Here is a 16,738-nt window from a genome sequence, read left to right on the forward strand (position 1 = left end):
TCAAAACCTGGAAAAAACCTCATAAAGTAGAAAAAAAATTGTAAACCAAAAAGTGGCAGATTTCAGGAATGAAATGGAAAGAGCAATACAAAATAATAACGGAATTAAATTAATTGAAAGATGCCCGTGGGTAAATAGATCTTGCTTAAAATATACTAGCAGATGGCAAGAAGAGAAATAAAAACAGCCAGTAGAAAGAAATAAAATAGAAAGGATTCTAGTTACATGTGGGCTCCCCAGGTGGCGCAGTAGTAAAGAATCTGCCTCCCAATGCAGGAGACGCAAGAGACGTGGATTTGATCCCTGGGTCAGGAAGAGCCCCTGGAGTAGGAAATGGCAAACTTTTCCAGTATTCTTGCCTGAAAAATTCCATGGACAGAAGAGCCTGGCAGGCTACAGTCTATGAGATCACAAAGAGTTGGTAATGACCAAACACACACACACACACAATAAGCCTAGTAATCAATAATATATTTTAACAAGTTTCCAGTAACTAATATTTTAAGTAAATCTAATTAAACAATTTATTGGAGAATTCAAGTCACAATTCCCAAATAAATTAAATAATAATAAGAAAAAGCGTGGCATACTTTATATCCAAATAAGTTGTCAGAATAAAAATCATAAGTTAGCAAGCTTATAAAAATGAAAATGGAAGAATGAAATGATTGAATCCTCAAGTCAAACAAAATTATCAGAAAAATGCAACATACATTAGAAAGGTGGAAATAACTAAAATTTGAAGTGGAAATTAAGTGCTTTATAAAAAGAAAAAGGTAGAACTAATAAACTAATATTTTACCCTTTGAAAATAAACAAACACACACAGAAAACAAAACGCATACTCATTTAGTCAAAGAAAAAGAAGGAGAAAGCAAAGTAATGCAAAATTAGAAATGGCTAGTGGGAAAAAAAGGACTTTTTAATAAAGCATAAGAGAGTATGTTGCAGACCTCTATGTCAATTCATTTGAAAACTCAGATGAGATGAAAAATTTCAGGAAGAAATAAACTGTCCTCAGGATAGCTGCAGAACTTAAATTAATGACATAGAAGCAGAATGTTACCAAAGAACTACACCACAAGTGAGCACCATGCTCACGTGATTCCATTAAAAGAATTTTGTTAGGCTTTCAAAGGCAATGCCAATACAATTTAAGTTATCTATAAAATAGATTTTCTTTGTTGTTGCTATAAACAGCCTTTTTAAAAATTTAATAATTTCTGGTTAAAATATATATATCCTGCATGCTAGATCACTTCATTTGTGGCTGATTCTTTATGACCCCATGGACTATATAGCCCACCAGGCTCCTCTGTTCATGGGATTCTCCAGGGAAGGATACTGGAGTGAGTTGACGTGTCCTCCTCCAGGGGATCTTCCTGATTCAGGGACTGAACCTTTATCTCCTGAGGCTCCTGCATTGCAGGCAGATCCTTTACCACTGAGCCACTGGGGAAGTGATGAAACATGTATCTCAGTCCCTAAATCATTCTAGTGTCATTCCCATCATCAACGTCAGGAGCAAGGGAGAATGCACACTATCCACTATTTTGTAAAGTGATTTTGGAAGCTAATGAGACAAGAATAAACAACCAGATATAAAATTTGGAAAGCATTTAGTGAGACAGCAACATAGATATTTAGTATATATAAATCAATAACTTTCATAGATGCAAAATATAACCAATTAAAAGGGTCTGATAAAAGAGAGAGGCCTATATGAACTACTTAGTAATAAAAATGAAAGTGAAAATATATGATATGTACAAAACACATAGGAGGACAACATTAAAACATTCTGGAAATATATAGACTTGAACAAATGGGAAAATACCTATATTTTCCTGTAGAATAATTGAAGATAATAAGATTATCATTGATTATAAAACTAATAGTATCCCAATAAGATATTCCAAGAAGTTTTTATTTGCTTGAACTATAAATGCTTATTTTTACATTCCTGTAGGAAAATAGAGATGTAATTATATCTAGGGGAATCCTATAAAAAAGAACAATGAGTAAGAATGAGTCTTAAATAATATGGATATTAAAAAATCTGTAACTAAAAGTATGTGGTATTTGGACATGACTTAACAGAGATTAGATATAGCTTTATAACAGTATAGATATAATACAGAAATAGACTCAGGTACATATAGAAATTTAATATGTAATGCAGGCTGCATTTTAAATCACTGACAAAATGAAATTTTTGTAAAATTACTTTAGGAAAACTGGTATAGAAGTAGTTCCAGACTACTACCATAACTCTAAAATGACAAAGCTCTAATTTAAAAAATTGAACCTTACCTGTACTAGGAGAAAACACAAGTAAATTCTTTGTAATCATTTAAACTACGCATCATCTCCAAGAAGTAGTATAGGAATATATTGGCAAACTTGATTTTATAAGGAACAAGAAAAAATAGGTGGAAAATACTACCATAATCGGTGTCAACACAAAATGAGAAACCAGGAAAAAATATTTGCAGTATATATCTCACAAAAATGGATATAAAGAATTCTAAAATACACATAAGATCAGAAATGAAAGAAGTCTGATCTAATAGATAACATAAACATTAGAATCAGATAAAAGAATAATGCAAATAGCATTATATATGATAGTGAAAGTGAAGTCGCTCAGTGGTGTCCTCCTTCCATGGAATTTTCTAGGCAAGAGTACTGGAGTGGGTTGCCATTTCCTTCTCCAGGGAATCTTCCCGACCCAGGGGTGGAACCTAGGTCTCCTACATTGTAGACAGATGCTTTATCATCTGAGCCACCAGGGAAGTCATAGCATTATATATATTTGCATACACACACACACACACACACACACACACACACACAAACATGCATGTGTGCTAAGTCACTTCCCTCATGGTCAACTCTTTGTGACCCTATGGACCATAGTCCACCAGGCTTCTTTGTCCATGGAATTCTTCAGGCCATAATACTGGAGTGGGTTGCCATTTCCTTCTCCAGGAGATCTTCCCAACCCAGGGATGCAACCTGCCTCTCTTATGTCTCCTGCATTGACAAATAGGTTCTTTACCACTAGTGCCACCTGAGATGCCCCTAGGCATTAGCATACAAAAACATAGAGGTACACATAGATGTTCAACTTTTCTTCTAAGAAAAATGAAGTGAAATTACACCAATATCCCTGTCATAAGTTGAGTTTCGCAAGAAGCTTCTTATGAAATAAGGATTAGCCTGCAGGCCAATTTTTACTGAGGTCAATATCTCTGAAAAGTAGAAGAAAGCAAGATGGGGCAGAAGAATTCAAGCAGTGGTGCCATCTGAATGAAGGCCTCAGCCAACCCCACAGAGACTTCTGGACAGGAATAGCCTTTCAGAGAAGTCCCAAGTTAAGGCAAGAAGAATGGACTTCTATAGTCAAATCGTGATCAGGTTGTCTTTCGAAGGACTGTTGAAGAGATATGATCTTGAAGAGGCCATTTCTTCAGTCCAGGCCATCCCCAGAGAAGACTGACAACTGAGGGCCTTTTCCCAGCAGCACCTCTAGCCACTGGAGAGATGGGTCCTTCTAGAAGGAAGTTCTGGTTGGCATCCATCATGTCTACCATAGCAACATTTCTCACCTGTCAGATTAGCAAAAATTCAAACACTGACCAATGTGTTCTGTAACATATCCATGGAAAGACTGTACTTTCAGGGGTCATTTCTGCAGATCACTGTATGTCCATGGGAAAACAGGCACCTTATAATACATTACTGGTAGATGGGAAGAATGGTACTTTCCTCATGGAGGAATGTATCCCGAAGATATTTCCCTACATGTTAAACCACAAACATATAACAGGGTTAATCACTACAGCATTTTTTGAGATGTTCATCTTTGGAGGATAGTTGAATGAATTATGATAAATCCACACAAGGGAGAGCTATGTAAGAATTAAGAAGATATATAACAAATGATATAGATCACATCCCACACACTCTCTAATTAATATATATATATGTAATTAGGTTTGCATTTATATTTATAGCAATAAAATATTAATTTTATTAATTAATTTTATAAAAATCTCCACCAGAAAAAAAGGATAAGTAAAAGTCTAGTGAAGAGAAGTCTTTTTTTCCCCTCTGTGTTGAAACAGGGTGAGATTAAGACTTCTGCCAGTGTAAATGTATATGTATATGTATACATTTTTAACATATTGTAAAATAAAAAGAATTAGGATATGAATTTTGAGATATGACTAAGAACACACACACGCCAGCATGCACATAGGACATGTGGACATCTCTCTCGGTTTACCTATTTCTTCTGAAAACATCCAGAACTAACAACATTAGAGTAGCAATGAGTGTACCTAAACTCAGACTTTGATATATAAACATAATCCAGTGGAAAATATTTCTTGAGAAATTATTGTTATGAGGGTTTAGCTTGAAGGGTTTCCTATTAACCCAATTTTGTTAATTTCAGTATCATAAAGAGTAACAATAAAAAGACTGACCACAATAATGGAACATAACATATTAGATGTAAAATGTTTATAGTAGTATCAGAAAGAAAGACAATGAACATATGTGAGTGTGGAAAAGTAAGGAAAGACTTTTTAACAGAAGAATATTGTTCAGTTGCTCAGTCCTGTCTGTTTCTTGGTGACCCCATGAACTGCAACATGCAGGCTTCCCTGTCCTTCATCATCTCCCAGAGCTTGCTCAAACTCATATCCATTGAGTCAGTGATGCTATCCAACCATCTCATCCTCTGTCTTTGTCTTCTTCTCCTGCCTTCAATCTTTCCCAGCATCAAGGTCTTTTCTAATGAGGTGGCCAAAGTTTGGAGCTTCAGTTTCAACATCAGTCCCTCCAATGTATAGTCAGGACTGATTTCCTTTAAGTTTGACTGATTTAATCTCTCTGCTGTCCAAGAGACTCTTCCAGAGTTGTCTCCAACAGCACAGTTCAAAAACCTCGATTCTTTGGCGTTCAGCTTTCTTTATGGTTCAGCACTCACATCTGTACATGACTACTGGAAGAACAATAGCTTTGATTAAATGAAACTTTGTTAGCAAAGTAATGTCTCCATTTTTTAATGTGCTGTCTAGGTTTGTTATAGCTTTTATTCCAAGGAGCAAGCGTCTTTAAGTTCCATGGCTGCAGTCATCATCTGCAGTGATTTTGAAGCAGAAGAAAAAAAAGTCTGTCATTGTTTCCATTGTTTCCCAATCTATTTGCCATGAAGTGATGGGACCAAATGCCATGATCTTAGTTTTCTGAATGTTGAGTTCTAGGCCAGCTTTTTCACTCTCCTCTTTCACCTTCATCAAGAGGCTCTTTAGTTCCTCTTTGCTTCAGAAGAATACTATGTAATAAGTATAGAAGGGATGTTACAGTGAGAAAATCACTTTGAAATGATAATTTAGTCAAGGAAAGGTCATGATTCATTGACTACTGAGCAGATAGTTCATTGAAGAAAACCTAGTCATATAAAGTGCATTATCATCACACTTTTAATTTCAAGGTGAAATGCATTTTTGCAAAAAATGTATCTCTCAGTTACCCTGCAAGCAGCATTGTTAAGAGTGAGAAGATGAGTACCAGTGTGTTTCCTGATGTGAAGTATAAGTTCAGTTCAGTTTAGTCACTCAGTTGTGTCTGACTCTTTGCCACCCCATGGACTGCAGCACGCCAGGCTCCCTGTCCATCACCAACTCCTGGAGTTTACCCAAACTCATGTCCATTGAGACAGTGATGCCATCCAACCATCTCATCCTCTGTTGTCCCCTTCTCCTCCCACCTTCAGTCTTTCCCAGCATCAGGGTCTTTTCAAATGATTTAGCTCTTCACATCTGTGGCCAAAGTATTGGAGTTTCAGCTTCAACATCAGTCCTTCCAATGAATATTCAGGGCTGATTTTCTTTATGATGGGCTGGTTGGATCTCCTTGCTGTCCAAGCAACTCTCAAGAGTCTTCTCCAACACCACAGTTCAAAAGCATCAGTTCTTTGGCACTTGGTGAAGTAAAAGAGGTATCATCACCCTATAATATCCTTGCCAAAGATGTTAGTCTAAATTGTATCATAAAAACAATCAGATAATCCAGAATGTGGGCATTCTATAAGACTGCTGGACCAAGAGTCTTCAAAATGTTTGATGTTTTAGAAATAAGAAAATGATAGGATAACATTTACTTTAAAAGAGACTAAAGAGGCAACAACCCAATGCAATGATCAGATAGATGATAGAAAGATAGATAGATAGATGGATAGGTAGATAGATAGATAGATAGATAGATAGATAGATAGATAGATAGATATGGAGATATTTGGGTTACTTAGGGCAATGTGGATATTAGAATATAGGCTATACATTTAGATGATATTAATATTATTTGAACTGTGGTGTTAGAGAAGACTCATGAGAGTCTCTTGGACTGCAAGCAGATCCAGCCAGTCAATCCTAAACAAAATCAGTCCTGAGTATTCAATGGAAGGTCTGAGGCTGAAGCTGAAGCTTCAATACTTTGGCTACCTGATGTGAAGAACTGACTCATTGGGAAAGACCCTGATGCTGGGAAAGACTGGGGGGAGGAGGAGAAGGGGACAACAGAGGATGAGATGGTTGGATGACATCGTCGATTCAATGGACACGAATTTGAGCAAGCTCCTGGAGTTGGCAATAGACAGGGAAGCCTGGCATGCTGCAGTCCATGGGGTCACAAACAGTTAGACATGACTGAGCACTGAACTGAATGTTATTATATGGGGCTTCCCAGGTGGTGCTAGTGGTAAAGAATCTGCCTACCAATGCAGGAGATGCAAGAGATGTGGGTTCAATCCCTGGAGTAGGAAATGGCAACCTACTCCAATATTTTTGGCTGCAAAATTCCATAGGCAGAAGAGCCTGACAGGCTACAGTCTACTGGACCTCAAAGAGCCAGATATGACTGAGCAACTGAGCACATAGCATACACAATGTTATTATCATAGGTGTGATATGCCATTTGCTTATATGAGAAAATATTCTTACTTTTGAGAAATGCATACTGAAATATTTAGAGCCAAAATAGTCTGATGTTTTCAAGTTAGTTTCAAATGACTCAGCAAACGAATAAAAGGGAAGGGTTAATATTTGAAATGTTGATATTTGGTGAATCTCAGTAACACTCAAATGGCTATTTATGTCCTGTTCATCAACCTTTCTGCAACTTTGAAAATTTTCTTAATAAAAAGGTAGTGGGACATAATGGGATATAGTTTCATACTTATTAATTTGACAAAAAAATTAGTCATGAAATTAACTGTTGGTGAGGAAGTGGACAAAATGTGGAGCAACAGAAACTGATATTGCTAGTAGATTCTAAATTGGCACAACTTTTGAAAATAATCTGTCACTACTGGTGGGCTTCCCAAGTGACTCAGTGGTAAAGACTCCATCTGCCAAGCAGGAGACTCAAGTTTGTTCCCTGGGTGGGGAAGATCTCCTGGAGAAGAAAATGGCAACCCACTCCAGTATTCCTGCCTGAGAAATCCCACAAACAGAAGAGCCTGGTGGACTCAAGTCCATGGGGTCTCAAAAGAGTCTGACACAACTTAGCAACTAAACAACATTGAGTTAGGTAGAAGATATATATCTTTCAACAAAACAATCCTACGTATCAGTGTTGTTGTTTTTTTTAATTGAATGATAATTGCTTTACAGAATTTCGTGGTTTTCTCTCATACATCAACAAGAATCAGCCATAGGTATACCCATATCCCCTCCCTCCCAGACCTCCCTCCCATCTCCCTTCCCATCCCACCCTTCAGCCTGTTGCAGAGCCCCTGTTTGAGTTCCCTGAGTCTTAACAGCAAATTCCCACTGGCTCTGTTCCCACACGGCATTGTAAATTTCTATGTTACTCGCTCTATACATCTCCCCTTCTCCCTTCTCTCCTCCCACCTTTTCCGTAGGTCTGTTTTCTATGTCTGTTTCTCCATTGCTGCCCTGAAAATAAATTCATCAGTGCTATTTCTTCAGATTTAAAATATATGTGTCAGTATATCATATTTATCTTTCTCTTTCTGACTTACTTCACTCTGTATAATGGGCTCTAGTTTTGTTCACCTCATTAGAACAGATTCAAATGTGTTCCTTTTTATGGCTGAGTGTATATATGTACCACAGCTTCTCTATCCATTCATCTGTTGATGGACATCTAGGTAGTTTCCATGTTTTACCTATTGTAAATAGTGCCACAGTGAACACTGGGGTACATTTGTCTTTTTCAGTTTTTATTTCCTCAGGGTGTATGCCTAGAAATGGGATTGCTGGGTCATATGGTGGTTTTATTCCTAGCTTTTTAAGGAGTCTCCATGCCACATTCCATAGTGGCTGTATCAATTTACATTCCCACCAGCAATGCAAGAGTGTTCCCTTTTCTCCATGCCCTCTCCAGCATTTATTGTTTGTAGACTTTTTGATGATGGCCATTCTGATTGGTGTGAGGTGGTATCTCATTGTAGTTTTGATTTGCATTTCTCTGATAATGAGTGATGTTGAGTATCTTTTCATGTGCTTACTAGCCATCTATATGTCTTCTTTGAAGACATGTCTCTTCAGGTCCCTTTCCCACTTTTTGATTGTGTTGTTTGCTTTATTGGTATTGAGTTGTATAAGCTGCTTGTATATTTTGGAAATTAGTTATTTATCACTTGTTTCCCTTGCTAATATTTTCCCCCATTCTGAGGGTTGTCTTTTTACCTTGTTTGTAGTTTCCTTTGTTTTGCAAAGCTTTTAAGTTTAATTAGGTCCCACTTGTTTATTTTTGTTTTTGTTTCCATTACTCTAGGAGGTGGGTCATAGAAGATCTTGCTTTGATCTATGTCATCAAGTGTTCTGCCTATGTTCTCCTCTCAGAGTTTAATAGTTTGTGGTCTTGTATTTAGGTTTTTAATCCATTCTGAGTTTATCTTTGTGAGTGGCACTAGGTAAGTGATCTAATTTCATTCTTTGCATGCAGCTGTCTAATTTTCCCTGCACCACACGACTTACTAAAGAGGCTGTCTTTACCCCATTATATATTCTTGCCTCCTTTGTAAAAAAAAAAAAAAAAAAATAAGGTACCAGGTACCCATGGGTATGTGGGTTTATCTCTGGGTTCTCTATTTTGTTCCATTCATCTATATTTCTGTTTTTGTGCCAGTACCATACTGTGTAGATGACTGTAGCTCTGGTGTATAGTCTGAAGTCAGAAAGGTTGATTCCTCCAGCTCCATTCTTTCTCAAGACTGTTTTTTGCTATTTGGGGGCTTTTGTGTTTCCATATGAATTGTGAAATTTTTCATTTCAGTATGGTAAAAAAAGTCATTGGTAATTTGATAGGGATCACATTGAATCTGTAGATTGCATTTGGTAGTATAATCATTTTCACAATATTGATTCTTCCCACCCGGAAACATGGAATATCTGTCCATCTGTTTATGTCATCTTTGATTTCTTTCATCAGTGTCTTATAGTTTTCCGTATACAGATCTTTTGTTTCCTTAGGTAGTTTTATTCCTAGATATTTTCATCTTTTTGTTGCAATGGTGAATGGTATTGATTCCTTAATTCCTCTTTCTGATTTTTCATTGTTAGTATATAGGAGTGGAAGTGATTTCTGAGTATTGACCTTGTATCCTGCGACTTTGCTGAATTTGCTGATTAGCTCTAGTAATTTTCTGATAGTATTTTTTGGGTTTTCTATGTATAGTATCACGTTATCTGCAAACAGTGAGATACTTCTTCTTTTCCAATCTGGATTCCTTTAATTTCTTTTTCTTCTCTAATTGCTGTAGTTAGGACTTCCAAAACTGTTGAATAATAGTGGTGAGAGGGGACACACTTGTCTGTTCCTGATCTTAGAGGGAAAGTGTTTAATGTTTCACCATTGAGAATAATGTTTGCTGTGGGCTTTTCATATATGGCCTTTACTATGTTGAGTTAGGTTTCTTCTTTGCCATTTTTTTTTTTTTTGCAGCGTTTTTATCATAAATCGATGCTGGATTTTACCAAAGGCTTTTTCTGCATCTATTGAGATTATCATATGGTTTTTATCTTTCAATTTGTTGATACAGTTTATCACACTGATTGATTTGCATATACTGAAGAATCCTTGCATCCCTAGAGTAAACCCAACTTGATATATGGTATATGAGATTTTTAATGTATTGTTGGATTCTGTTTGCTAGAATTTTGTTAAGGATTTTTGCATCTGTGTTCATCAGCGATATTGGCCTATAATTTTCTTTTTTCATGTTGTCTTTTCTTGGCTTTGGTATCAGGGTGACTGTAGCCTTGTAGAATGAATTTGAAAGTGTTTCTTCCTCTGCAATTTTTTTTAAGAGTTTCAGAAAAATAGGCATTAGCTCTTCTCTGAATGTTTGCTAGAATTCCCCTGTGAAGCATTCTGGCCCTGGGCTTGTTGGGGGGAGATTTTTGATCACTGTTTCAATTTCAGTGTTTGTAATTTGGTTGGTCATAATTTCCATTTCTTCCTGGTTCAGTCTTGGGAGGCTGATCTTTTCTAAGTATCTGTCCATTTCCTCTAGGTTATCCATTTTATTAGAATATAGTTGCTCATAATATTCTCTTATGATCCTTTTGTATTTCTGTTGTCTGTTGTAACCTCTCCTTATTAATTTCTAATTTTATTGGTTTGATTTTTCTCCCTTTTTTTCTTGATGAGTCTAGCTAGTCGTTTGTCAGTTTTGTTAATTTTCTCGAAGAACCAGCTTTTAGTTTTATTAATCTTTGCTATTGTTTCCTTCATTTCTTTTTCATTTGTTTCTGCTCTGATTTTTATGACTTCCTTCCTTCTGCTGACTCTGGGTGGTTTTTGTTCTTATTTTTCCAGCTGCTTTAGATGTAGAGTTAGGCTGTCTATTTGATGTTTTTCTTTCTTCTTGACTTATGGTTGTATTGCTATAAACATCCCTCTTAGAACTGCTTTTGCTAAGTCCCATAGGTTTTGGGTCATCGTGTTTTCATTGTCATTTTTTTCTAGGTATCTTTTGATTTCTTCTTTTATTTCTTCAGTAACCTCTTTGTTATTTAGTAATGTATTGTTTAATCACCATGAGTTTGTGTTTTTTGCTGTTTTTTTTTTTTTTTCCTGTAGTTGATATCTAGTCTCATAGCATATAGTCAGAAGATACTTAATACAATTTCAATTTTCTTAAATTTACTGAGGCTTGATCTGTGGTCCAAGATGTGGTCTATCCTCGAGAATGTTCCATGTGCACTTGAGAAGAAAGTGTATTCTTCTGTATTTTGATGGAAAGTCCCAAAGATATCAATTAAGCCTATTTGGTCTAATGTTTCATTTAAGATTTGTGTTTCCTTATTGATTCTCGGTTTTGATGATCTGTCCATTGATGACAGTGGGATGTTAAAGTCCCCTACTATTATTGTATTGCTGTTGATTTCTCCTCCTATGTCTGTTAGTTTGCCTCATGTATTGAGGTGCTCCTATGTTGGGTGCACAGATATTTACAATTGCTATGTCTTCTTGGATTGATCCCTAGATAATTATGCAGTGTCCTTCTTTTTCTCTTATGGTATTCTTTATATTAAAGTCTATTTTGTCTGAAATAAGGATTCACACTCCAGCTTTCTTTTGGTTTCCATTCACATGGAATATTTTACTCCATCCTTTTACTTTCAGTCTGTATGTGTCTCTAGGTCTGAAGTGGGTCTCCTGTAGGCAGTATATATATGGGTCTTGTTTTTGTATCCATTCAGTCAGTCTGTAGCTTTTGGTTGGTGCATTTAATCCATTTACATTTAAGGTAATCATTGATACACATGTTCCTGTTGGCATTTTCTTGATTATTTTGGGTTTGTTTTTGTAAGTTTTTCCTTTCTCTTGTGTTTACTGGCTATGTAAATCCCTTTAGTATTTCTTGCAAGGTTGGTTTGTTGGTGCTGAATTCTCTTAATTTCTCCTTGTCTGTAAAGCTTTTTTGATTTTTCTGTCAATTTTGAATGAGATCTTTGGAGGTGAGAGTAATTGTGGTTGTAGGATTTTCTCTTTCAGTAATTTAAATATATCCTGCCATTCCCTTCTGGCCTGTAGAGGTTTCTGCTGAAAGATTTGCTGTTAATCATATGAGTTTTCTCTTGTATGTTACTTGTTGCTTTTCCCTTGCTGCTTTTAATATTCTTTCTTTGTGCTTAATCTGCATCTTGATGTGTTTCTCCTTGGGTTCATCTTGTAGGAGACTCTCTGTGCTTCTTGGACTTGATTGACTATTTCCCATGTTGAGGAAATTTTCAACTATAATTTCTTCAAAGATGTTCTCAGTGCCTTTCTTTTTTTCTTCTTCCTCTGGGACCCCTATAGCTCAAATATTGGTGTGTTTAATATTGTCCCAAAGGTCTCTGAGGCTTTCCTCAGTTCTTTTCATTCCTTTCACTTTAGTCTGCTCTTCAGCAGTTGTTTCCACCACTCTATCCTCCAGCTCACTTATCCATTCCTCTGCCTGTTATTCTGCTATTGGTTCCTTCTGGTGTATTTTTAACTTCAGTAATTGTGTTATTCATCTCTGTTTGCTTATTCTTTATTTCTTGTATGTCCTTGGTGATTTTATTAGCTGTGTTAAATGCTTCTTGCATTTTCTCCATTCTATTTTCAAGTCTTGGGAGCATCTTTACTCATTATTCTGAGTTCTCTTTCAGGGAGATTACTTATTTCCTCTTTATTTATTTAGTCTTTTGAGTTTCTACCTTGCTCTTTCATTTATGTTGTATTTCTCTGTCTTTTCATCATCATCTTTTTTTTTTTTTTTTTTTTCCTAACTTCGTCCATTTGAGGTCTCCTTTTCCCAGGCTTTAAGGTTATATTACTTCTTCCTTTTGATTTTTGCGCTTGGAGGGAAATGTTAGTTGGGTGGTTTGTGTTGATTTCTTGTTGGGGTGACTTGTGCCTGTGTTCTAGTGGGAGGAGATAAAGTAGGTAATTACAGAAATACTGGGAAATACACACACACACTTCCACATATACAGTTATAACCAAAGTGTTCTAAAGAAAACAGTACAGGAGATTGACTTGGTGAGACAGGGAAACCAGAGGTGATATCAACCAATTGAAAGAAGAGTTAGCTAATGCTCAGTCTGATAATCTGAGCATGAATGGAAGGCCAATTGGGGAATAGAGCATAGAGATTTCAACAATTTAACTTACTTGGTGAAAGCAGAAAGAGAGGGAAAAAAGGGAGAATAAAAAAAGAAAGGAAAAAAGACATAAGAGAAGGGAGGGAAAAGAGAAAAGGAAGGGATGGAGAAGAGGACTAAAAAATAAGAAAAGAGAGAGAAAAGATAAAAAGAAAAGCAAAGATGAATAGACATGTGTGAAAAAGATTTGTATATATATTCAGGAGTAGCTACAGCCAGTAAAGAACAGTAGGTAAAGCAGTTGAATATATCCAAAACAAAATCCAAAAAAACTCATCAAGAAAAAAGGAAAAAAAAAAAAAAGTGAGGAGGAAAAAAGAAAAAAAAAATAGAAAAACCTAAAATGAATTTTTTTCTTGCTTTTTTTTTTTTTTTTTTGCGAAAAAACACAGAGGAAAACTCCACAGCACTGCAAAAGGCTAATATGGAGGTGGAAATATATAGGGGGACTAAACCATGTGATTTATATGAAAAAAAGGAAACAAAATCTTAAAATGATTTTTTTCTTTTTTTTTACAAGGAAAACTCCACAGCATCGCAAAAAGCTAATGTGATAGTGGAAATATGTTGGGGAATAAGCAGTGTGATTTATAAGAAGAAAGAATCTTAAAATGATTTTTTTTTTTTTTTTTTAAATAACAAGATAAACAAAGAGGAAAACTCCACAACACCGCTAAATGCTAGTGTGAAGGTCGAGATATGTTGGGGGGAAAAAATGGTGTGATTTATAACAAAAAAAAAAAAGGAAAAAAAAATAAACAGGGTTTTCAAGGTCATAGTCCTTGGTTGTGGAGTCTGCCTCTGTGGATGGGGTTGGGTTAGTGTCCTGTGATGTTTACCTGGTTGGTGGAGCTCGTGTCTGGGTTCTGGTTGATGGAGTTGGATCTTGTCTTTCTCGAGGGTGGTGCGGTTTCCAGTAGGAGATTTTGGAGTGTCTGTGGGTTAAGTATGCATTTGGGCAATCCCGGCTTTCGCAGTGTTAGGCGTGTCTATTTTCGCAGCTGTTTCAAAGCATCTCTCTCAGCATCTATGAAGTGCAGCCAGTCCCTACTTGTTCCTGGGGTCACTGCTGGTGATTCAGCTCCCCCGTCCCACCCTGCGCTGCCGGCCGAGACTTCCTAGGTAGGTGCTTGCGTGGATGCTTCTGCGTCCCGCGACGTGCGGGGGCTTCCCTCAGCCCCCAAGCCCACCTCTGGCTTGCAGAGCTGTGTGCCCTTGACTCTCAGTCCCCGAGGTCCACCCTCTGCGTCGCGAGTTTTCTGTGCACTTGTCTCCTCTCACTGCCTCGAGTCTGTCCCGGGGGTTATTTGTTCTTCCAGCTGTGCCGGGAGGGTTGTGTGCGCTGCCCGGTTTGTACGCCTTCCCTCTCTGGGCACCCTAGGCCCGCCCTGGGCGCGGGCTGTGTCTGTCTGCGCGGTCCCGGGGCCTGCCGTCTGTGCTGCTTGCTGCTGGGTTTATCTGCCCGTCACACTGGCCACCGGGGCTGGCTGTGTGCAAGGCTTGTGTGCGCCGGCTGGCTCTGTAGGCCGCACGCTCTCGGGTCCCAAGCCCGCCGCTGTTTGGGGCCACAGTCCATGAGCTGTTCACGGGCTGAGAAGTACAGCTTTCTCAGTTTACTGCCCTCCAAGTCCCTGATTTGGAGACGGCAATGGCACCCCACTCCAGTACTCTTGCCTGGAAAATCCCATGGACGGAGGGGCCTGGTGGGCTGCAGTCCATGGGGTCGCGAAGAGTCAGACACGACTGAGCGGCTTCACTTTCACTTTTCACTTGCATGCATTGGAGAAGGAAATGGCAACCCACTCCAGTGTTCTTGCCTGGAGAATCCCAGGGACGGGGGAGCCTGGTGGGCTGCCGTCTATGGGGTCACCCAGAGTCGGACACGACTGAAGTGACTTAGCAGCAGCAGCAGCAGAAGTCCCTGATTTTCCAAACTTCGTCATAGCTCCCCTTTGGGCCTACCTGTGAGGGAGTTTCCCTGCGCATGGGAACTTCTGTTTCACGGCTCCCTCCCTCTTTTGGTGCACAAGTTCCTGCCCAGAAGTTGTCTGTCTTTTCCCTTTTATGTCTCCCTTCTCTCTCCTACCTCATTTCAGGGAGCTTAGCCTGTCCCCCTGGAGGCCTGGGGTCTTCTGCTGTCGCCTAGAGGTTGCTTTGTAGGAGTAGTTCCATATCTTGATGAGTTTTTTATGTATCTGGGGGGAGGCTGGTGGTCTCCCCGTCTTACTCCTCCACCATCTTCTCTGTGCTCCCTCCAGGAGTTTTCCCACTTATCAGCATTTGTCTCAAGAAAACCCTGCCACATGCACAAGGAGACATTAATAAAGTGGTCCACAGACAACTTGATTTAAAGAGCAAAAATTTGGAAAAACGCAAATATCAAAAAATAATTTTTTCTGTATTCATGCATATAATAAAATACCATATAGCAGTGAAAATAAACTATGTCTGCAAGTGTCAACATGAATTAATCTCAGAAATAAATTGTTGAGTGAAAATAGCAAATCTATCAATATTATTCTCAATACACATGCTACAAAGGTTAAAAGCATATAACACTTAAAATCTATTTGAAATGAAGTTTGCTCTATAAGTTTTATTCAAAGTTATTCAAACTGTTTAGCTGTCAATCATTTAGATTAACGCTATCAAAGTCCTGTGTCTATACTAAATGACTAGATGACTTCCTATGTCAAGGTGATGCTACCCATGTAGTCCTATGTGGAGATGTTTTCTGAATGATTTTCCTACAGCATAGGAATAAAGGTACTGTCTTGCCTGTAACTATGGTTATGTGAATGTGTATTCATTCTTGAGATGAAAACAAGAAACTCAATGTTAACTGAGTACTGAAGAATTAAAAGTGACAGGGGCAGTTAGCACTTTGGTGTCGACCAGAGAGATGCTATTTAAATAAAAGAGAAATCAATATTTTCTATTTCTTTGCAGAGTAAAAGTGAGCAAATTACCGTGCGGCATCTGACATCAGGAAACTGGGAAGTGATCAAGATCCTGGCGTATGATGAAACTACACAAAAAATGTGAGTGTTTTTATTCTCCAGTCAAGTTGGAAGTCAGTGTTGTTAAATGCAATCTTATCTGCCAGATTTATTTTTGCTTACCATGGTCCTAATCCAAGTAGCCCGGCCATGCAAAAAACAACCTTTAGGACTCTCCCTCAGCTTCACCCAGAGAGATGCTTACACAGACACATTTGCACAGACACATGCACGCACACACACACAGAGTCACACTCATACAGACTGTGAGAGACCATGGAAAAAAGTATGACAACATTTTAAGAAAAGATATGTTTCCCAAATGGATCAAAGTCCTGCTGTTGAATAATAGAAAAGGTCTTGCCTATTCTTTGGCAGTTGGAAAATGCAAGTGAAAAACTCAGTGTTGCAAAAATTGATTGGTACCTGATGTTTGTGTTGTTTCTTTTCATGGGCAGTTACTTTCTGAGCACCGAGTCATCTCCCAGAGGGAGGCAACTGTACAGGTAAGCACTGTGAGAGGACCTTCCCGCACAGGTCGGTTCCTCAGGGGCCATCCAC

General features: G+C 38.0%; 1 protein-coding gene across 2 annotated transcripts in view; it reads left to right on the forward strand.

Moving 5' to 3' along the window:
* DPP10 (dipeptidyl peptidase like 10) overlaps positions 1-16,738 on the forward strand; it is a 714,846-nt gene that overhangs the window by 642,544 nt on the left and 55,564 nt on the right. For both annotated transcript variants that reach the window (XM_061135190.1, XM_061135191.1), the window contains exons 14-15: positions 16,128-16,219; positions 16,636-16,683. In XM_061135190.1, coding sequence (XP_060991173.1) covers positions 16,128-16,219; positions 16,636-16,683 — 140 coding nt within the window. The remainder of the gene's footprint in view (positions 1-16,127; positions 16,220-16,635; positions 16,684-16,738) is intronic.

This window comes from Dama dama, chromosome 33 (assembly GCF_033118175.1).
Source record: "Dama dama isolate Ldn47 chromosome 33, ASM3311817v1, whole genome shotgun sequence".
Lineage (NCBI taxonomy): Eukaryota > Metazoa > Chordata > Mammalia > Artiodactyla > Cervidae > Dama > Dama dama.